General features: G+C 48.3%; 1 protein-coding gene across 1 annotated transcript in view; it reads right to left on the minus strand.

Annotated features, from left to right (window-relative positions):
- Nucleotides 1–23,227, minus strand: part of LOC142578273 (cell adhesion molecule Dscam1-like) — a 525,316-nt gene that overhangs the window by 19,638 nt on the left and 482,451 nt on the right. The window contains exons 22-24 of the mRNA XM_075687674.1: nt 16,763–16,942; nt 13,096–13,385; nt 10,783–10,861 (exon numbers count right to left, since the gene is read on the minus strand). Of these exons, the coding sequence (XP_075543789.1) occupies nt 10,783–10,861; nt 13,096–13,385; nt 16,763–16,942 (549 nt within the window). The remainder of the gene's footprint in view (nt 1–10,782; nt 10,862–13,095; nt 13,386–16,762; nt 16,943–23,227) is intronic.

Consider the following 23,227-nt stretch of genomic DNA (forward strand, 5'->3'; position numbering starts at 1 on the left):
ACATTATTGGAATGTGCGAGGCGCGCTGGGGAACTAGAGGAAGCAGTAAGGCTGACGTAGTATCTACTACACGGTTTTGGAGAACGTCTACATCAGGACATACCTGTTGTATGTGGCGATAAAATGCCACAGCCGTACTGTAAAATGTAGGTGCGTTTAAAACTTGTGGTCCGCGATTTAAGTGCACGCCCGGTAACATTTAGCGAATTTTTGTGCCAAGGAAATAGCAAGCGAGTTGACGCGCTGGAAACTGATCATGCTGTGACAGACGGAGCAGAAATCGCAGAGCAAGCAGCCGGCAGCGGACAGACACGGTTGGGAAGGCGAACCCACCGCGAGAGCGTCGTTGCCCAAGCGCCGAGCCACAGACCAGTTCTGTACGGCCCGACCAGAAGAAGGCACCAAGAAGGGACTGCAAGGACCTAGTAACCCGCAATGGTGGCTGTACGACGTGACAACGTACCACACTCGGCCGCAAAATACAGACTGCGCTAAGTACCTTCTTTCTTATAGGGGTAAATCATACCCTTGAACATCTTCAATATTTCGCCTTACATTTTCAAGAATTGACAGCCACATAGAGTCTGATATGCCATTAGAGGTGTAGTCAAGGCCTAAAATGCGAAGAGAATTGCTCTTTTAAGACGGAAAAGGGCACTTTCGGCGTATCTGTAGTCAACCAATGAACAAATAACGACATATTGAAAAATTTAGCGCAGCACTTGAAATATTTCCGTACTCAGTGAAAATTCGAAGGCTACGGGTTAAGCTTTCTTCATTCCTGAGATACAATGTGATGTCATTGGCGAAGGCTGTCACCTTCACAACACCGCTACCAGGCAGTGGGAGACTGCATACGTAAGGGTCTCTCACTACTGAGCGCAGAAATGGTTTAAGGCTGAGCAAGAAGAGTAATGGGGATAGAGGGCACCCTTGACGAACACCACGAGTAACAGGAAACGGTGCACTTTCTCGACCATCAAGGAACAATGTACTTCGAATATTTGAATAGGTATTCCTAATAAGTTCAACAAAATTTGACAAAAAGCCGAACGATGTCAGTACATTAAATATGTAGTTATGTTCAAGGCGATCGAATCAGTGTGAAGCATTGTAGGAGCTGTCTCGTCAAAGCCGGCAAGCACAGGGGGTGTTTGTAAACGGTTCTGCAGATCGGTGAATGCAGCTTGTTGTTCGTCGCCCCATACGAAAGCAATGTCGTCCCTTGTGAGTCGAGTTAACGGCGACGGAAAGCGGGAAAAGTCTGCAATAAGGCGCTGAGAATATGCGCAGGGGCCCAGAAAGCGCCATCAGCTTTTTATCTGAGTGTTGTTGCGTTTCGCCTGCGACACGTGGTTTTGCCGGCGCGACTGCGGCGGGGCGGCAGACATTTTGGCCCGATCGTCGTCGCCACAACACTCATCGCCAGGTGTTTCCAGGCGCGACTGCGGCGATGCGACCGCCTAGGGATCATCCTCGCATTCCAGTCATTGTGCCCGAAACAGGCGATGCCAAAGCAGGGATCTCATTCCAGTCATTGTGCCCGAAACAGGCGATGCCAAAGCAGGGATCTCGTTCCAGTCATTATGCCCGAAACAGGCGATGCCAAAGCAGGGACCATCCTCTCATTACAGTCATTGTGTCCGACCGGCAGCGCCACGACAGGGTGCTACGAGATCGTGCTCGACATGGTGCTACGGCGTCGCTACGACAGTGTGCGTCACCATTAGCCCATTGTACATTCACGTGCTCGTCTTTTGAGGGGTTCCTTCTTGCCCTCAACTGCGAGAGTATAAAAACAGCTGCCCCCGGACGCCAAAAAGGAGGGCTCCGATTTCTTCTGTTGAGTGAAGTGCTCTCCCGTCTCTCTACTTCGGTCAAACCTGACCACCAACTCTTTGCGATGTTAAAATAAACAAGTTGTTTCGTTGTTACCAGTCGACTCATGCTTTGCCGGGACCTTCGGATGCTTCCAGTTGTACCCCAGGCCGCCAGGCCAACGCTACCCTTGGGGCTTGCGACCCAGGTACAACCACGGGCGTCAGCGCCGAGTTCCCAACAGATCGTACCAGCGGTCGGATCCAAACATCTGGTTGGCAGCGGTGAGATCGCCTCCGACTGCAAACAACTGTCTGCCAGCGGTGAGATCGCGACAACGGAGGCCAGCAGCGAAGAGATGCAGTTGACTGTATGCTGAGCAGCTCAACGACGATCCGGGAGCAGTGCAACGAGCCCTGTGTGACGACTGGTTGCCTGCAGCGGAACGACTGCGCGGAATTCCTGCCTGCGAGGTTTGGTGAGTGCGGGACTTTCTTCTTCTGAGCTTTGCCAGGCTTTTGTTAGTGTTAGAAACAGAGCTGGTAATTGTGGTTGTCGTTGCTGCCGGGTTAGTTTGCGGCAAGACAATAGTAAGCAGTAGAGAAAGCAGCATTCAGAGCAGCCATGGATTTGAAGTCGTTGCGCAAACCGAAATTGTTGGAGCTTGCAAGAGAGTTGGGTCTGGATGTCTCAGACAAACTAAGAAAACCTGAACTGCTAAAGGCTATTCTTGAGTTAGAGGCTGAGGATGACGAGCTGTCGGAATGCCTTGAGACTATTGAGGAGAGGTCAAAAAGACAGGAGCGCGAACTTAAAGAGCAAAAAGAGAAACAGGAGCGCGAACTTAAAGAACAGAAAGAAAAAGAAGAGCGTGAACGTAAAGAACAGAAAGAGCGAGAGCAACAAGAGAAAAAAGAAGAGCGCGAACACGCTTTGGAAATGAAGCGTCTCGAGGTAGAGATGGAACGCGCTCGTAATGGAAGTCAGGCACACGGTGCAGGAGAACGAGTATTGTTCAAAATGACTGACCTGATGCGGCCGTTTAAGCTTGGAGAGGACATTGGTTTGTTCCTGGTTAACTTTGAGCGAACGTGCGAGAAGCAGGGGTTCTCTCGGGAAACGTGGCCACAGCGCTTGCTCACTTTGTTACCCGGCGAGGCGGCCGACGTAGTCGCTCGCTTGGATAGAGAGGAGGCAGAGGATTTCGACACAGTGAAATCGAGTCTTCTAAAAAAGTACCGGCTGTCTGCGGAGGCGTTCCGTCGGAAGTTTCGGGAAAATGAGAAAGGCAGAAGTGAGTCATATACAGAGTTTGCGTATAGGCTTATGTCGAACATGCAGGAGTGGCTCAAAGAAGAGAAAGCGTTTGGTGACCACGATAAAGTTCTGCAGTGTTTCGGGCTAGAACAGTTTTATAGTCGGTTACCGGAGAACGTGCGATACTGGGTCTTGGATAGGCCAGACGTGAGTACGGTGGCTAGAGCCGCTGAGCTAGCCGAGGAGTTTGTGACGCGTCGAGCTCGCGGAGCTAAGGACGGTCAAAAGGGTGAATTTGGCTCGAAGTTTGAGAGGCCGAAGTTCACGCCCATGAGATTAAAGGGGGACACGCGTAGTGCGGATGCGAGCGAAAGCAGTCCGACCAAACGTAAAGAGACGGCGGCAGCCAAACGCAGAAAGCGGTTCGAGATGAGGCGAGCGCGCTTGTGTTATACGTGCCAGAAGCCGGGTCACTTTTCGGCGCAGTGTCCGGAAACAACACCAAAAGTTGTGTTTTTTTCAATAGGCAGCACTGACGAGAACATGAAGCTTCTCGAGCCTTACATGCGAGACCTCCTCGTGAACGGGAAAGAGTGCCGAGTGCTTCGCGATTCCGCAGCTACGATGGATGTAGTTCACCCGTCTTACGTAGAACCCCATATGTTCACGGGCGAGTGCGCATGGATCAAGCAAGCCGTGGAAGCTCATAGCGTGTGTCTGCCAGTAGCAAAGGTGCTTATTGAAGGACCTTTCGGAGCGCTTGAGACGGAGGCGGCAGTGTCATCTATGCTGCCCCCCCAGTACCCGTACCTATTTTCAAACAGGTCCGATCACCTCCTACGCGAGAAGGGGCTTTTGTTTGGTGAAGCTAGTGTTCAGGCCTTAACCAGATCGAAGGTTCGGGAGCTCGCTGCAAAGGCGGTAGTTGCGGGGCCGACGTTATCAAACAACGAAAAAGGGTCAGAGGCGCAGCAAGCTGATATTCAGAGCACGCCCGAACTGAATAAAATTGAGTCTGTAGCGTTGAAGGCGCCAGATACTGGAGAGGAAAATCCCGATTCGGGAAAGTTAGAAGAGCTATCTACTGATTTGCTCATCGCGCCTACGTCAGACGGACTTGATAGGTTGCTAAAAGTCAGCCGGACGGCTTTGATAGCCGAGCAAAAAAAGGATGGCAGCCTGGAAAACGTGCGCTGCAATGTCAAAGAAGGTATCGCCAGGAAAACTGCGCGTTTTGTGGAAAGAGGTGGAGTCCTGTACCGGAAGTATCTAGACCGCCGAGGAGTGGAGTTCGATCAGCTGGTCGTGCCTCAATGCTATCGTCAGGATCTGTTGCGCTTGTCACATGGGGGTTCGTGGTCCGGACACCTAGGAGTTAAGAAAACTAAGGACCGTCTCTTGCAAGAGTACTATTGGCCAGGGTGTTTTCGGGACGCAGACCATTTCGTGAGGACATGTGACACTTGTCAGCGGGTGGGCAAACCAGGGGACAAATCGAGGGCGCCGTTGAAATTGGTACCTATCATTACGGAGCCTTTTAGACGGCTCGTTATTGATACTGTGGGACCTCTGCCGGTAACAGCCACGGGGTACAGACACATTTTGACTGTGATCTGCCCAGCGACAAAGTTCCCTGAAGCAGTGCCGCTTAAAGAACTCAGCTCAGTTGAGATAGTTAATGCACTACTGTCCATATTTGCGCGAGTTGGTTTTCCTGCGGAAAACCAATCAGATCAGGGCACAGTGTTTACTAGCGCTTTGACGACAACTTTTCTCGAAAGGTGTGGGGTAAAGCTGTTACACAGCTCAGTGTACCACCCACAGTCGAATTCCGTTGAGAAGCTCCACTCCGTCATGAAGCGCGTGTTGAGAGCGTTGTGTTTTGAACATCGAACTGACTGGGAGCTGTGTCTGCCTGGGGTGATGTTTGCTTTAAGGACCGCGCCGCATGCGGCTACGGGGTTTTCGCCAGCTGAACTGGTGTACGGTCGCTCGCTTCGATCTCCGCTTCGCATGCTTCGAGAATCATGGGAAGGTAGGGGCGACGACCCAGTCGTGGTGGAGTACGTACTTAAGCTCCTCGAACGCTTAAGAAGGGCACAGGAGTTGTCAGGTGAAGCAATGGCAAAGGCCCAGCAGAGGGCCAAGGTTTATTATGATCGGACAGCCAGGGCCCGTCGTTTTGAGGTTGGCGATGAGGTCATGATATTGCGCACATCGCTAAACCACAAACTAGACGTGCAGTGGGAGGGCCCAGCACGAATTGTTCAGAAACTGTCGGACGTTAACTACGTGGTAAGTCTGCCAGGAAAGCGGAAAGCACAGCAAGTTTACCACTGTAATCTGCTCAAACCTTATAGACAAAGGGAAGCAGTGGTGTGCATGATGATAAACGTTCCTGAAGAGCTTCCGGTCGAGCTTCCGGGACTAGGCTCAGTGACGAACAGGGAAGACACCGGTCAAGTCATTAGTGACCTTATCAGTAAAGCGCCGCTGTCGCCTGAGCAGAAAACCGAACTACACCAGCTATTACAAGAGTTTCAAGGTCTGTTCTCTGAGAGGCCTGGTAGGACTTCGGTACTTACTCATGATATAGAACTTACCTCCCCAGAGCCAGTACGATCCAAGGCGTATCGGGTGTCACCCCGCCAGAGCGATATTATGGAGGCTGAGGTAAAGAAAATGCTACAGCTCGGTGTTATTGAGGCAGGTGAGAGTGATTATACCTCCCCTTTGATTTTAGTTGAGGTACCGGGCAAGGAACCTCGTCCTTGCGTCGACTACCGCAGGCTTAATTCCATCACTAAGGATCAAATTTATCCGATCCCTAACATCGAGGAGCGCCTTGAGAAAGTTAGTAGCGCTCAGTTTATTTCCACCCTAGATCTTGTCAGGGGTTATTGGCAGGTTCCACTTACAGAAGAGGCTAGTAGGTATGCGGCGTTCATTTCACCAATGGGAACATTCCGTCCTAAAGTGTTGAGTTTTGGTTTGAAGAACGCGCCATACTGTTTTTCAAGTCTCATGGATAAAGTGTTGCGGGGACAGCAAGAATTCGCTTTACCGTATCTAGACGACGTAGCGATATTCTCCGCATCCTGGTCTGAGCATATGACACACTTGCGGGCAGTGCTAACCCGCCTGCGCGAAGCAGGCTTGACAGTCAAGGCTCCTAAGTGCCAGTTAGCACAGGCCGAGGTTGTCTACCTCGGTCACGTGATTGGTCGGGGTCGTCGCCGCCCCTCTGAAATAAAAGTGGCCGCTGTGCGAGACTTTCCGCAACCGCGCACAAAGACCGATATTCGGTCGTTCTTGGGTGTCGCCGGCTACTATCAGAGGTACATCCCTAGGTACTCTGATATCGCGGCTCCCCTGACGGATGCTCTAAGAAAGACAGAGCCTCAAACAGTCGTCTGGGACGAGACAAAGGAAAGAGCTTTTAGCGCCCTAAAGAGTGCCCTAACAAGCCAGCCTGTGCTACGATCGCCAGACTATACAACAGGGTTCATTGTTCAGTGCGATGCTAGTGAGCGAGGCATGGGCGTTGTACTGTGCCAACGGGAAAATGGAGAAGTAGAACACCCCGTCCTGTATGCTAGTCGTAAGCTGACCAGTCGTGAGCAGGCGTATAGCGCCACCGAGAAAGAGTGTGCATGTCTCGTGTGGGCCGTTCAGAAATTGTCATGCTATCTAGCCGGCTCGAGGTTTATCATTGAGACGGATCACTGCCCTCTCCAATGGCTGCAGACCATCTCTCCCAAAAATGGCCGCCTCCTGCGCTGGAGCCTCGCTTTACAACAATATTCCTTTGAGGTGCGTTACAAAAAGGGGAGTCTCAACGGTAACGCCGATGGCTTAAGTCGAAGCCCCTAACGTAGGAATCAGCCTCAAAATTGTTTGTTACTGATGTTTTTCTTCCTGAGGCAGGATTTTTTTTAACATATTGCTTTTGTTTAGTGTTTCAAAGTGATGATATGCTTTCTAGTGCAATTTTTCAATTTGTGGACGCGTTCTGAGTGATGCTAGACTACTGTAAGGAACTAGGCAGTGGTATAAAAAGGGGAAAGAGCCTGGCAGGGCTTAGTGAGGGTTGTGCCGTGCTTGCTGACTGAGCGGTTGAGTTTCAGCGTAGTTCTAACGCTTGCCGGGAACGAGAACAAAAATGTGAACTCTCCCGAAGTCACTTTGCAGTGTCCCGTGCGAACCTGAACAAGAGAACGAGGCCTTCTCTGTGCGCTGCGCTCAAGAAACGTCGAGGGACGCCCGACTTCGGTTATGAGCATCATCGAGCGACATCCCTCCGGACAGCGGATGCAGTCCCCTGTCCATCGGGATCTCCTTCCCCCGGCGGGGCGGTCTGTTGCGTTTCGCCTGCGACACGTGGTTTTGCCGGCGCGACTGCGGCGGGGCGGCAGACATTTTGGCCCGATCGTCGTCGCCACAACACTCATCGCCAGGTGTTTCCAGGCGCGACTGCGGCGATGCGACCGCCTAGGGATCATCCTCGCATTCCAGTCATTGTGCCCGAAACAGGCGATGCCAAAGCAGGGATCTCATTCCAGTCATTGTGCCCGAAACAGGCGATGCCAAAGCAGGGATCTCGTTCCAGTCATTATGCCCGAAACAGGCGATGCCAAAGCAGGGACCATCCTCTCATTACAGTCATTGTGTCCGACCGGCAGCGCCACGACAGGGTGCTACGAGATCGTGCTCGACATGGTGCTACGGCGTCGCTACGACAGTGTGCGTCACCATTAGCCCATTGTACATTCACGTGCTCGTCTTTTGAGGGGTTCCTTCTTGCCCTCAACTGCGAGAGTATAAAAACAGCTGCCCCCGGACGCCAAAAAGGAGGGCTCCGATTTCTTCTGTTGAGTGAAGTGCTCTCCCGTCTCTCTACTTCGGTCAAACCTGACCACCAACTCTTTGCGATGTTAAAATAAACAAGTTGTTTCGTTGTTACCAGTCGACTCATGCTTTGCCGGGACCTTCGGATGCTTCCAGTTGTACCCCAGGCCGCCAGGCCAACGCTACCCTTGGGGCTTGCGACCCAGGTACAACCACGGGCGTCAGCGCCGAGTTCCCAACAGATCGTACCAGTGGTCGGATCCAAACATCTGGTTGGCAGCGGTGAGATCGCCTCCGACTGCAAACAGTGTACAGAGCTCTGTGCGACAGCGGCGATTTTCTGAAAACCCAGGCGGATACACGCGTGACTGACGACATGGCCTAGAAAATATAGCTCCTCAATGCAAAAATGACATTTCTCCGGCTTTAGGGCAAGGCCAGTGGACCGTATTGACTCCAGAACCACTTTAAGCCGGTAAGGTGCTCTTCAAACGTTGCGGAAAACACTATGACATCGTCGGGATAGACTAAGTATTTTTTCCACTTCAGCCTCGAAAGCACGGTATCCCTAAGCAGTTGGAAAGTAGCAGATACAGAGCACAAGCCGAAAGGCAAGACCTTAAATTCGTATAGTCCTTCTGGCATGACAAGAGCGGCTTCCTCGCGGTCAGTCGGGTCTACTTCAATTTGCCATTACCCGCTTTTTAAGTCCATGGAAGAGAAATAACGAGCGTTTCGAAGCCTATCAAGTGATTCGTGTATTCGGGGAAGCGGATGCGCGTCTTCCTTGTCAACTGACTCAGCTTTAGATAATCCACAGAGAAACGCAGGTTGCTGTCCTTCTTCTTGACCAAAACTACAGGTGATGCCCAGGGGCTCTTGGAAGACTGAATCACATCGTCTTGAAGCAGTTGGTTTGCATGCCGTTGTATCGCCTCGCGTTCTTTTAGGGCCACACTATAAGGGTTTAGGTGAATCCATCTCATTGCGCGCTCTGTGATTATTCAGTGCTTTGTTAGAGGCGTTCGGCCCACCCTTGACATTGACACAAAGTAGTCGGGGAACTTTGTCAGGAGCGTAAGAAGCCACGCTCGCTCGTGTTACGGTAGCGTTTCCGTCAAGTACAGGTGCTGGGTCTTGTGCAGACGCTTCCTCGAGTACTGAAAACAGCTACAAACATCAGTGACATCGTCGCAATAGGCCACAGCTGTGCCCCTTGTTGGAGCCATCGCTCTGTGCTAAAATTATGTAACAATATGTTCGTGCAATTGGTGACATTTACGGTGGCTCGTGCAACGGAGATACTGTGGGCAAATAAAAACAGGGTTAATTGGTCCGCAACTTCTTCACAATCAAACAGTACGGCACATGCCACCGAACTTAGATGAAGTGCGCGATCAATCTCAGTGGCTTTCTTTATAAAATAGACCACCCTACTCGGGGCATTGCACACAAGTCCGACGAATAGTTATTCTTTGACACCAGAAATAAGGTGCTGCAACTTCTTTTAGTCAGCCATGTGAGGGTCAGCTCTACCACACAGGCGGATCATGTCCTCGGCAAACATTGCTACGCTTTTGTTCAGTGTCTGGATGCGCAAGTCAATTAGTTGCTGGGCACGGTCCCGTCGATCGACACTCGCAAATATTTCAATGAGTTGACGCTGGAAATCATTCCATGTAGCGATGCTCTCAAGGTTTTCAAGCCACGTGCGAGCACTACCGTCAAGGGCGAAATACACGTAGGAGAGATCTTGTTGAGCAGTCCACCTATTGACGTTGGCGACACGTTCGTACTGGTCAACCCAGTCTTCAAGGTCTTCATGTGCGCCATCATGAAAGTGATCGGGAACCAGGGCGTGAAGGAGGGTTGCCTGGGATGGACTGTGAATATAGAGCTGTCTTGAGGAACTCGGTGGAACCTGTGGTAGGCTGGCGGTCGCCATTGGAAGAGGTAGACAGCCCCCGGACGAACGTTCCTGTAGAAGGTGGCGGTAGATGCACTGGAGTTGTAATTCGAGAGGGGCTAGATGAACGGCTCCCAGGATGAGTCCGGAGCATCAGGCAGGGTTGTCTACTCCGCTCCTTCACCAGTGTCGCGGTTCAATGCGAACAAGAGACACGTTGAGCAAGGCGGTGGAACAGCCTGTTGAAAAACCACCAGAACAAGGACGTATTCTTCGTCTTCCCTTTCCCCCAGTCCCACTACACGGAATCCGTTGAAGCACGTATCGTCATCGTCGTCCACATGTCTACATAGAGCATGCGTCAATATACACATAGGAAGTCCGTTATGTTTTGATAGCATATATCCCTGTAAGCAGCAACGATGCGTCTTTACCATATAATTACAGGTATACAGGATTGCATGAAAAGCACGTGTGAGCATATAGGATGAGGTAGAGAGGCAGCACAAAACCGACGGAACATAAGACGAAGAAAGGACAAACACGGGGCTCTGTTTGTCCTTTCTTCGTCTTGTGTTCCCTCAATTTTACGCTGCCCCCCTACTTTCGAATCTCGAACCAAGTCGCATAAGCCAAAACCCTAGCATATAGGATAACTATATATTAGGAGACAACAGACACGTTCTTTTTCTCGATAAAATTACATTTTCTGTGACATGTAGCACTCGATAAGTTTTTCAGACATGTGAAGGGTACAACGACGCGCGAGTTACTGATCAGCCACAATGCTGACACGCTCTCCTTTACACTTAACACTTATCGCACACTTACACTTTATACTTATCACACTACTTTGAACACATAGTTATTAACCATCATAAGGGCATCACAGTTCTGCGTAGAAAAAAAAAAGAAAAGAAAAACATCTTTAAAGGATGGGAGAATGTACGTACTACCGTTTTGGTTGGTCCTGAAGATGGATGTGTAATGCGGATCTCCATCATCAAACTCTCGTGGCAACTGCGCAGGAAACTGCATGAAAAAGCGGAGAGAAGATTGAAAAATGATTTAGTAGATGAAGCATAAACACAGCTAGCAATCGCAACTAGGCCCATGATTCACAATAAGAGGGCAGTATGATAACTTATTGAGCCGCAGTGTTAAGGGCCCCGTGTCGCAGAAAACCCAGTGTCGGTGTCCGCGGCGTTGTCTTCAACCAAAACTGTCGTATATATTTAGGTATATGCATATACCACGCCTTGCTATAGGACATGCGGTATTTTCGTGTTACGATGCCATATCATTCGGTCATTCAGACAAGTTTCTCGTACCTTGTCTTACGCTCTTGGCATATTAATTCCTCGGAAGTTTGAGAATTACAACCCACAAACAAGGGAAAAATGGGCAAGGCGGGGGGCGGGGGAAGTAGAATCAAGACGATGAGCAAAACGAGAACAAGGTAAAAGCAGGAGCCAACGTTTCGACACGTGAATTGTGTTTTTCAAGGCGACATATGCTTTTCTGGGCACAGCATATATAGCTAGCGTTCTTCTAAAGGGGAGAGGGTGTGAGGTTGATGGGCGAGGCAATGACCGAGAGTGTATTAACGGTGAGAGTTTAAAATTGAAAAAAAAAAAGCTGTGCTATTCAGCGTTGGTGGAGGAATCGGATGAAGGCCGTGTGAGCCGGTTGACGTGTCACTATAGTTCCGTTTTTCGTGGAAGGGGCCTGAACGACGGAAGGGGGGGGGGAGATTATCTGATCCGCTGTAGGTAGGCGAAGCTCTGTTGGAAACCGGCAAGATGAACTGACACGACACTTCTCGACAAAAGATATGCAGCGAAATTCGGCGGAGCGCAACCGCGAGCCCAAGCCACGGAGATGCGCGATGCAGTACCACCACTGGCTACAGCAGCTAAACCTTTCAGATGTCACAGAGTTTTTACATGACATCACATGCACTTCAACTAGCTAGTTGGTCTTCAGCGATGAATGCGATCCGCTACTTGGTTGCGCGAAAGCGCGCGCCTTTACATCGGCGAACAAAGTCACGCCGCCGGCCAACATGACAATGGGCGAAGGAGCCGAAGAAAGCTCTTCGCTTTAATATCACTCCCGCTAACGATGCGTCTTGCCGGGTTCGGTTTGTGTAGTGCTGCGAACGTGCTTATGCGTTGACGTCTGTAGGAGACGACTGCGAGAACGTACTTAGCCTGTACAAATGGTTCGGCTATGTACCTTTTAAGAGCAATAACGGCCCTGCGTGCTGTATTCGGTCTGAGTGGATCAAGACAATAGCCATACAGTTCTGAAATTCGACAAAACCGGTTAAACTTCGTGTACGGCCTGCGCTCCTGAATGTATCGACTGGCTCATTCGTGGTCAATGAGGCAGTTCATTTGAGCGCCTAGCGGGAGGGTGTGATTACCCGTGCTAGGCTGAAAAGAAACAAAGAGCTCAAGCGACGGGCTCATCTACACTACTAATGAAATTCTGGTGTCTAATCATTAGCGTAGAAAAATTTCCGTCTAGAGCTTAGCAGCCTACTGGAGAGACACAGGAGTCATTGATGAGGTGGGCATCAACGGTAAAATACCGCCAGAGTACAATTCTTATTGCGCCCAGCACTGCCAGGCACTCGGACACCCACGGACTATACGAGCGTAATCAAACGGGGCTCGATTGAGTTCGCGAGGGTTCCGTGAGATTGCTTCCGGATCACTTAGAAAAAAAGTAGAAGGTTTTTTTTTTGTTTACTGCGCGGATTGTCTTTGTCATGAACCATATATTTGTGCACGCTTTAATTGCTTCTTTGTTCTCTTACACTTCTGGGAGCACTTATAGATCGTCCTGTAAAGACCAACTTAAACATGCAGTAGGGTTCAAAATCACGTTCAAATATGCAACTGTTGCAACTGTTGCAACAAATATGCAACTGTTGCCCGTGCGTATGTAAAGGTGTCGCTTAACCGACCTCATTTCTATCGACCTCAGCACTGTTTCTTTCGTTGTTATTTCAGACTACTGTGCCTCTCTGTCTCTCTCACTTTCTGATAAACTTGCTCATGCATTCACTTATTTCAAGCTTTTGTAGAAGCACACACACCTGAGTTGCACGGTTGTTAGACTTGCATTGATTTCACCCTGACTTCTTTTTTTTTTCTTCTGTTTGCTTAATGTATTTTTTCAGTGGGTGACCAAATCCTACTGCTTCCTTATTGCAATTAGAATGAGTAGTTTCGAAGGAGAACACGAAAGAAGTATACCTGTTTTGGTGGGAATGGCACGTCATAGGTGTGTTCAGGTCGACCTGTGAGTGGACCGCAGTCGCCAGCAACGCCTCCGCCACCACCGCCGCTACCCATCGCCGCGTTCGGGTGGCCCCTGTGCGCACCACCCGATGGTGAGTCCGCGTCCCCGGAGTACACAGAAATGTGCGTGGTGGCGTAGGGCGAGGGAAAGTAGAGAGGATCACCGCGGGGTGCCTCGTACACTTTCTTGCCAACGGACGTCATTGAGATGGAGTCACCCTTCATGTCGCCGCCACACGCACGCTCTGCAAGGCAGGAGTAGAACAGGAAAGTAGCCTTTAAAGGAGAAAAGCAGAGAGGCTGGCCAAACTAAAGTGTTGTAGCTTCTTCATCTGCAATCAGTGTAAGCAAAAGTTGTTTTCAACTAAGGAAGAAGAAACAAGATACGAACCAAACCCCATAGGGGTTGCACTAAAGGAAGACTTCCACGTTAAAAAAAATTTTCAATTGCGGAGGTCCTTCATAGCTCGTTCCTGCTACATTCACGCAAAATAGTAAAACTAGAAAGCTGGAGGATTGAAGCTAAATATGCGCACATTTCCCCCCAATGAGCAATAATGCTTCAGCAGCGGATCTTTGCGTGGCGAAGATTAACTGCTGAAGCACTATTTCATGTTTGTGTCCTAGAAGACTATATCAGTAACGATATTGAGAGCGTTCAATTTAGAGCGATCTACTACTCCGAGTACAAACCCAGAAATCGCCTGGTTCCGTAGATGTGACCTTCAAGCTCAGCCAAGGTCAAACTGGAACTTAACCTACCACTACCGGTGGCTGCTGCGCACGCTGCGTGGGCGCCCAAATCTTGAAAGTGATCTGTGATGTGGACGAACAGCGCGGTCGCGCTCGCCTCATGTTCAAAGCGATCTGCGAGGCGTACAAGGTGCACTGAGTGCTTGCAGCTTCGTATGCGCTGTGCTTTCTACGCTTAGCTTGCGTTGAAGCGAGCCGCAGCATGAAGGTCAATTCGCTCGCGGCTGCTGCCACGTCGAGCAGCACCTGTTGCCTTGTGGTGCAAATGTAGCTGAGGTAGTAGCTGACGGCGCCGATCAGCGTCGGTGTCCTTTCAAAAACCAAGCAAAACTGTGCTATCGCTCGACAAACTTGGTTTAACCGCGTTCAATCACTGCAAGTTTTCTACGTGTTCACACTGTGGTCTCCACGTTCATTTTTTTGATGTCCTCAATATAAACAGGAACTGCATCTTCGGTCGAAGCAACGTATGATGACGCATGAATCATTCATTCAACGTAAAGATTAGTGCGTTTTAAGTGGCTGTAAAAGACACTTTGGGTGCTATTATATTTCGGAGCCGTATTATGTGCACACAGGAGCTGAAGCACTACAGGAATAACAAAGGGGTTGGCAAGTATAGTTCGTGGTCGGAGATGCTCTTAGCTTTCGTGATTGGATCGACACAGCGCTACTTACTCGTTTACCTACTTACTCGCTACTTACCTAAGCAAGGTGCTTGATGTCGTCAGTCATGCCCTGTGGCTCCCAAAACTCTACAAAACCGGTGTTTCTACACCTTTAATGCCTTTGCTGCGGGACTACAGGTCATACCCACAAGCCTATGTAATCTCCCACGGACAGTACTCAAGCACGTACATAACTACCACTGGTGTGCCACAGAGCTTTGTCCTTGGACCGCTTCTGTCGCTTCAGATAAATGGTGCATCCAAAGTGATAACGAACTCATCTTTCTGCTTTGTGCGGATAGCATAAAAATATTAAAAGAAATTCGCAGCTTTTCTGACTACACTATACCTAAAGAAGACGTGACCGCCTTTGCAGAGTAGTGCGCACAAAACGAACTTCTGCTAAACGGCCGAAAGAGGGAGGTGTTGTCATATACTCGCAGTACAGATGAGTGCCGTTTCTCTTACCACCTGGGCAAATCCACTTTTTCGGGAGTGCGAAGTTCTTGACCTTGCAGTCATATCTGATTCCAAGCTCAGCTTCTCGCCCCATACATAATGTGCCACTAAGCGCGGCCTGCGCACCCTGGAAACAGCGGTTGCAGCTTACGGAGCGGCCGTGCGGGCGCCATATCTTGAAAGCGATCTCTGACGTGGCCATGGCCAAAGTGCGCGCCCGCGCGGGCCTCATCTTCGAAGAGATCTGCGATGTTTGCAGAGTGCGCGTAGTGCCGGTAGCTTCGTATCCGCTGTGCTTTCAACGTTTCGCTCGCGTTGAAGCGAGAGATGCACAAACGTCAATTCGCTCGCTGCTGCCGCCGTGATTCCTCACTCCAGCATTCTGACGTGTTTCCGCGGTCATCGAGCGAGATGTGTTCATGTTTACCTGTGCGCCCGTGACATCGGGCTTGTTAATTTAGTTAGTGAGCGAATGTTTACATGTTTGAATAAGGCTGATAAGACTGTTATGCTCATTTCGTATAGCGATACACTTATTTGTTATTGCAATCGGTGCTTCGCCTTTTGGGCGAAACTGCGACTTTTATTTACTGTTTGCGTTGTCACTATTTGCGCATTCACGCCTCAACCAATGCGCGACAAACGAGTGATAGAGATCGCCAACCTGCCGCCCCCCCCCCCCCCCCCATTTCCTCTTTTCCAGCGCAAGCCTTCGCCAGGTAGGAAAGCCTCTAAAAGCAACTAAGAAGCGTTACATATCACATTTTCCCCACATGTTATACTTAACAAGTATCTGTTCTGGATAATATAGGGCGCAGAGAAGAATGTGTGCTTGTTATAGGGACATTTTTTTTTAAATGGCATGAAGCGCAGCTGTATGATTATTTACTTGTTTTAATGTAGAAACCGCCTGCCGGACGCGCAGGGACCTAGGCAGGTGTTGCACTGGTGCACGAAAAAAATAAATAAAAGAGACCAGTTCGATTGCTACCAACTTTATATCAAAGAAAGGGAAAATCGTTACAGAATCAACACTGAAACACACGTAGCCATACTTGAGTGCAGCGAAGAAACAGCGTGAATTAGTGTAATGCGTACTTAGTAGTCAAGTCATATGAGACGCTGGCGCAACAACAGAGCAGAAAGGCAAAGTCAGACAGCGATTATCTTCCTTATATCCGATATCATAAATCCACACATTCAGTTGTAGACATAAATTCGCCTACAATCCCCACGCTTACTACCTCAACAGGCTGTTGATTCGGCAAGATAACATAAGAGGATGTCATAACTACAATAGAGTCCATAAAATTCCTATTGCAGAAACGTAAACACTCTGAAGGGTCAAATGTAAGCATCAAACACGGCATCAACTGTTTAGTGCTGCTGCATGAGCGCACGAGCCGCGGACGTCAGCTAATGGACGCCTGAGTTAGCGCAGAGCACCGTCAACCACAAAAGTTTACGGACCGCGTGATCTCGTGAAACGTTGACTTTCCGAGCAGCCGGTAAAGGCAGCCTGTAAAACCGCACATCACTATGTTGTTCGCGTATAATAGCAGCGGCTGGAAATGCCAACACCAGTCTCCGTCATGAGCCTGCGCATATATTCAGCTTTTTCTCAGATCCCATAGTCCGTAAAATTTTGTGGGCGACTGTACCTAAATGAAACGGTTTACTTACACACATGTCATGTCGGTGTTTGTAATACACGGGTGTTTGTAACTTGTTCATAGGCTTACCAGAAACTTGAGCCGTGGCACTGTAATCGTGGGTTCTGGTTCGGCGCTTGCATATCATGTAGACCACGGCACCAATGACCAGCGCTACAATGAAGGCACAAATGATGGGCACTACGAGGGTCACGCTCCGAGGAAACGCCGTGCTCTCTTCGGGGTGCAGAGTCATCGGGGGTATAGTGGCTGCAGAGAGACAAAAAAAAAAAAGAAATGTTTGAAGGGGATTGAACCTCCAGTTGAAGCCTCTCAAAGACAAGGTCTTCCTGAGTGAGTTGCTGGGGGAAGAGGGGGGGGGGGGAATGGGGTGGAGTCACTGCGCCACTGCGCACGGCACTGTAACGCCTCACTACTCGCGTGCTGGCAGCGTCGGAATGCTTACGCTGTTTTGCTGTCTTATCTTCGGAATGTGCTCAGATCTTTGGTCTGCACAAACACACCGGATGTTAAGCTGCACTACCTTCGGCATCGGAGCCCATTTCTAGACCTACACGTACCCACGAGAACGGCCAACATTTTTAAACTGCACTACCTTTAGGATTTGCCCACATTTTTTAACTGCGCTATCTCCGGAATAACCCCATGAAAGAGGCTAGAAACACACACATTCGCTAAGGAAAAGTGGGGGAGGTAACTCGCAAAGAAAGGCATTGTCCTTGAATATAAAAACACCATGCTAGAACTCTGTTTTCCAGCCAGACTATTACAATAGGCAGTCGCTCGAAACGTCGGCCAGCCTGCCTAAGGCGCTTTACCCCGGTGCATTAAGCTTTATCCCACTGTGTATTTCCATTTGCAGGCTCGCACATTGACTTTGGAGTTCATCATCATTGTTATCCAAAAAATAAAAGGTTAAAAATATTGCGTAACCACTAACGGACACATCGCCGTAAATATGCCGCTTTCTTTTTAATGTCTCGTTTTCTTATTACACTGTTTAATGTGTACAGTGTCATATAAACTCTTGCAAATCAGTTTTTGCTTGTTTCACTCATTCGAGTGCGTTGGAGCTACTGGATTTAGTTGCCTTGTATTACCTATTTCTTAGTTAATTGTGCTACGCTTCTTAAGCTGAGCATTATAATTTGTAAGTCATTGTGGGACACCACAGGCTTCTTGTCCTTGTGGCATCCACTTGTGTATAAATATTTACGATGAAAAAATTGGTGCTGAATAAAATTTGCACTAATCCCACACAACATTTTTTAGGAATATGCCCAGCCTTCTATGCTCGTCATATCCATAATTATGGCCATGCAGTGAGACTTCTGCTCTGATCTTTATACTGTGACTTCAAACTAGGCGAAGGCATTGTTTTTCGAAATCTAATTAAGTTACAAAAGTCCGGAATGATACTGGAGGTCAAGTTAACTCGCCGCAATAAAAATCAGTTTGTTTATGAATTGGAGCGTATAATTTTGTCAGAAAGCGCGGTGCTGTAACTATTTGAATCGGACTACTTGAGCTATCTCGCGCGTTTTTATAGCGAAGTACATCAGAACCGACTCGTCGTTCCACAACAACCATTTCCTGAGTGATCGCCAGATATATGCCGAATAACTTCCTGTCATTCAATAAGAATGTCTCTCTTTCATGCAGCCTACCAATTTGCGCTGTTTCGGTTTAGACAAAACAATTTATCATTCGAGGCGCACTTGCCAAGTTTGCCTCCAATTAAAACTGCCTGCGATGCCTATAGTGCAGCTCTTATCTCTCTCAACATACACAGTTCTATATACGTGCATCCGGTGCAATGCTTTCCGTTGTATCAGCAATTTCAATGTCATGGCCGATCATGAAAGCAAAAGTAGCTGTTTACTATTTACAATATCCAGAATTGATCAAACGTGAAGTTGTCACCAGCATTCTGAGTGGTTGGAAGGCATAATTTCTTTGAAAAATGGCCGCCAGAGGAGCAGCGTGAACTCGAGCGGCTTTATAGACTAGGAAAACTGCCTTAAAATATTTAGACTTGAGGGGAAGCTTCGTTAACAAACTATAACACGGCAATCAGCACTCGTATACGACGAGAGAAATTATTGAGACATGGGAAATTCCCTTGAAATAAATCTGGTTTGCGAGACAAATGCTTGTATGTATTGAATCTCTTAAAAGATGAGGGGGGAAATATGCGCTCACCGAGAGGGCATCTTCAGCACGAGACCACCGCGAGGCACCTTACTGAGATGTAGAGAGCTTCGCGCCGGAACGAAATCTCCCCTCTCCGCCGGCCCAGGGTGGAAAACGCGCTTTCCGATCGCTCAAGGTTCCGCGGATATTGTATAGCTCTAGCGTCTAGGAAAAAGCTTAAACAGGTGCGGGGGCGGCACGCATAGCGTGGGAAGCGAGCCGCCGGAATAGCTATCTCAAGTACTGCTGCTGGCGAGGGCGAAATACCTTCGTGTAATTATAATAACCCTAATAGGACTTCTTTCAAAGAAAAAAAAAACAGAAGAAAAAGAAAAGGGAAACGGCTCAGAAGGCTATACTACGAGAGCTATGACTGATACTTTTCTATATATATGTATTCATCTCATCTATGGGATCGCATGCGCGCGCTGTTGGTTTTAAAGCGCAACCGTGGTAGGGAAACGGAAGGCGATATAAGCATGCGTGTCCATGATACGCACACGACAAACTGCCTTACAATATTTAGAATTGATATATATATATACACACACAAAAGCCAATATAGGCTGCTCGACACTATCTCGCGCGTTTTTATAGCGAAGTACATCAGAACCGACTCGTCGTTCCACAACAACCATTTCCTGAGTGATCGCCAGATATATGCCGAATAACTTCCTGTCATTCAATAAGAATGTCTCTCTTTCATGCAGCCTACCAATTTGCGCTGTTTCGGTTTAGACAAACCAATTTATCATTCGAGGCGCACTTGCCAAGTTTGCCTCCAATTAAAACTGCCTGCGATGCCTATAGTGCAGCTCTTATCTCACTCAACATTCACAGTTCTATATACGTGCATCCGGTGCAATGCTTTCCGTTGTATCAGCAATTTCAATGTCATGGCCGATCATGTAAGCAAAAGTAGCTGTTTACTATTTACAATATCCATTGGATTTACAATATCCATTGGAATCTGAACCTGGCAACGTTTAACGTTAGAACGCTATCTAGTGAGGCGAGTCTAGCAGTGTTATTGGAGGAATTAGAGGGTAGTAAATGGGATATAATAGGGCTCAGTGAGGTTAGGAGGACAAAAGAAGCATATACAGTGCTAAAAAGCGGGCATGTACTGTGTTACCGGGGCTTAGCGGAGAGACGAGAACTAGGAGTCGGATTCCTGATTAATAAGGAAATAGCTGGTAACATACAGGAATTCTATAGCATTAACGAGAGGGTGGCAGGTCTTGTTGTGAAACTTAATAAGAGGTACAAATTGAAGGTAGTACAAGTCTATGCCCCTACATGCAGTCATGATGACCAGGAAGTCGAAAGCTTTTATGAAGACGTGGAATCGGCGATGGGTAAAGTCAAAACAAAATACACTATACTGATGGGCGACTTCAATGCCAGGGTAGGCAAGAAGCAGGCTGGAGACAAGTCAGTGGGGGAATATGGCATAGGCTCTAGGAATAGCAGAGGAGAATTATTAGTAGAGTTTGCAGAACAGAATAATATGCGGATAATGAACACCTTTTTCCACTAGCGGGATAGTCGAGAGTGGACGTGGAGGAGCCCGAATGGTGAGACTAGAAATGAAATCGACTTCATACTCTGCGCGAACCCTGGCATCATACAAGATGTAGACATACTCAGCAAGGTACGCTGCAGTGACCATAGGATGGTAAGAACTCGAATTAGCCTAGACTTGAGGAGGGAACGGAAGAAACTGGTACACAAGAAGCCAATCAATGAGTTAGCGGTAAGAGGGAAACTAGAGGAATTCCGGATCAAGCTACAGAACAGGTATTCGGCTTTAACTCAGGAAGAGGACCTTGGTGTTGAAGCAAGGAACGACTATCTCATGGGCATCATTAAGGAGTGCGCAATAGAAGTCGGTGGTAACTCCGTTAGACAGGAAACCATTAAGCTATCGCAGGAGACGAAAGATCTGATCAAGAAACGCCAATGTATGAAAGCCTCTAACCCTACAGCTAGAATAGAACTGGCAGAACTTTCGAAGTTAATCAACAAGCGTAAGACAGCGGACATCAGGAACTATAATATGGATAGAATTGAACAGGCTCTCAGGAACGGAGGAAGCCTAAAAACAGTGAAGAAGAAACTAGGAATAGGCAAGAATCAGATGTGTGCGTTAAGAGACAAAGCCGGCAATATCGTTACTAATATGGATGAGATAGTTCAAGTGGCTGAGGAGTTCTATAGAGATTTATACAGTACCAGTGGCACCCACGACGATAGTGGAAGAGAGAATAGCCTAGAGGAATTCGAAATCCCACAGGTAACGCCAGAAGAAGTAAAGAAAGCCTTAGGAGCTATGCAAAGGGGGAAGGCAGCTGGGGAGGATCAGGTAACAGCAGATTTGTTGAAGGATGGTGGTCAGATTGTTCTAGAGAAACTGGCCACCCTGTATACGCAATGCCTCATAACCTCGAGCGTACCGGAATCTTGAAAGAACGCTAACATAATCCTAATCCATAAGAAAGGGGACGCCAAAGACTTGAAAAATTATAAACCGATCAGCTTACTGTCCGTTGCCTACAAAGTATTTACTAAGGTAATCGCAAATAGAATCAGGAACACCTTAGACTTCTGTCAACCAAAGGACCAGGCAGGATTCCGTAAAGGCTACTCAACAATAGACCATATTCACACTATCAATCAAGTGATAGAGAAATGTGCAGAATATAACCAACCGTTATATATAGCTTTCATTGATTACGAGAAAGCGTTTGATTCAGTCGAAACCTCAGCAGTCATGGAGGCATTACGGAATCAGGGTGTAGATGAGCCATATGTAAAGATACTGGAAGATATCTATAGCGGCTCCACAGCCACTGTAGTCCTCCACAAAGAAAGTAACAAAATCCCTATAAAGAAAGGCGTCAGACAGGGAGATACGATATCTCCAATGCTATTCACAGCATGTTTACAGGAGGTATTATTCAGAGGCCTGGAGTGGGAAGAATTGGGGATAAAAGTTGATGGAGAATACCTTAGCAACTTGCGATTCGCTGATGATATTGCCTTGCTTAGTAACTCAGGAGACCAATTGCAATGCATGCTCACTGACCTGGAGAGGCAAAGCAGAAGGGTGGGTGTGAAAATTAATCTGCAGGAAACTAAAGTAATGTTTAACAGGCTCGGAAGAGAACAGCAGTTTACGATAGGTAGCGAAGCACTGGAAGGGGTAAGGGACTACATCTACTTAGGGCAGGTAGTGACCACGGATCCGGATCATGAGACTGAAATAACCAGAAGAATAAGAATGGGCTGGGGTGCGTTTGGCAGGCATTCTCAAATCATGAACAGCAGGATGCCACTATCCTTCAAATGGAAAGTGTATAACAGCTGTGTGTTACCAGTACTCACATATGGGGCAGAAACCTGGAGACTTACGAAAAGGGTTCTGCTGAAATTGAGGACGACGCAACGAGCTATGGAAAGAAGAATGATGGGTGTGACATTAAGGGATGAGAAAAGAGCAGATTGGGTGAGGCAACAAACGCGGGTAAACGACATCTTAGTTGAAATCAAGAAAAAGAAATGGGCATGAGCCGGACATGTAATGAGGAGGGAAGATAACCGATGGTCACTAAGGGTTACGGACTGGATTCCAAGGGATGGGATGCGTAGCAGGGGGCGGCAGAAAGTTAGGTGGGCGGATGACATTAAGACGTTTGCAGGGACAACATGGCCACAATTAGTACATGACCGGGGTAGTTGGAGAAGTATGGGAGAGGCCTTTGCCCTGCAGTGGGCGTAACTAAGCTGATGATGATGATGATGAAGAAGTTGTCAACGGCATTCTGAGTGGTTGGAAGGCATAATTTCTTTGAAAAATGGCCGCCAGAGGAGCAGCGTGAACTCGAGCGGCTTTATAGACTAGGAAAACTGCCTTAAAATATTTAGACTTGAGGGGAAGCTTCGTTAACAAACTATAACACGGCAATCAGCACTCGTATACGACGAGAGAAATTATTGAGACGTGGGAAATTCCCTTGAAATAAATCTGGTTTGCGAGACAAATGCTTGTATGTATTGAATCTCTTAAAAGATGAGGGGGGGAAATATGCGCTCACCGAGAGGGCATCTTCAGCACGAGACCACCGCGAGGCACCTTACTGAGATGTAGAGAGCTTCGCGGCCGGAACGAAATCTCCCCTCTCCACCGGCCCAGGGTGGAAAACGCGCTTTCCGATCGCTCAAGGTTGCGCGGATATTGTATAGCTCTAGCGTCTAGGAAAAAGCTTAAACAGGTGCGGGGGCGGCACGCATAGCGTGGGAAGCTAGCCGCCGGAATAGCTATCTCAAGTACTGCTGCTG

Source organism: Dermacentor variabilis, chromosome 4 (assembly GCF_050947875.1).
Source record: "Dermacentor variabilis isolate Ectoservices chromosome 4, ASM5094787v1, whole genome shotgun sequence".
Taxonomy (NCBI): domain Eukaryota; kingdom Metazoa; phylum Arthropoda; class Arachnida; order Ixodida; family Ixodidae; genus Dermacentor; species Dermacentor variabilis.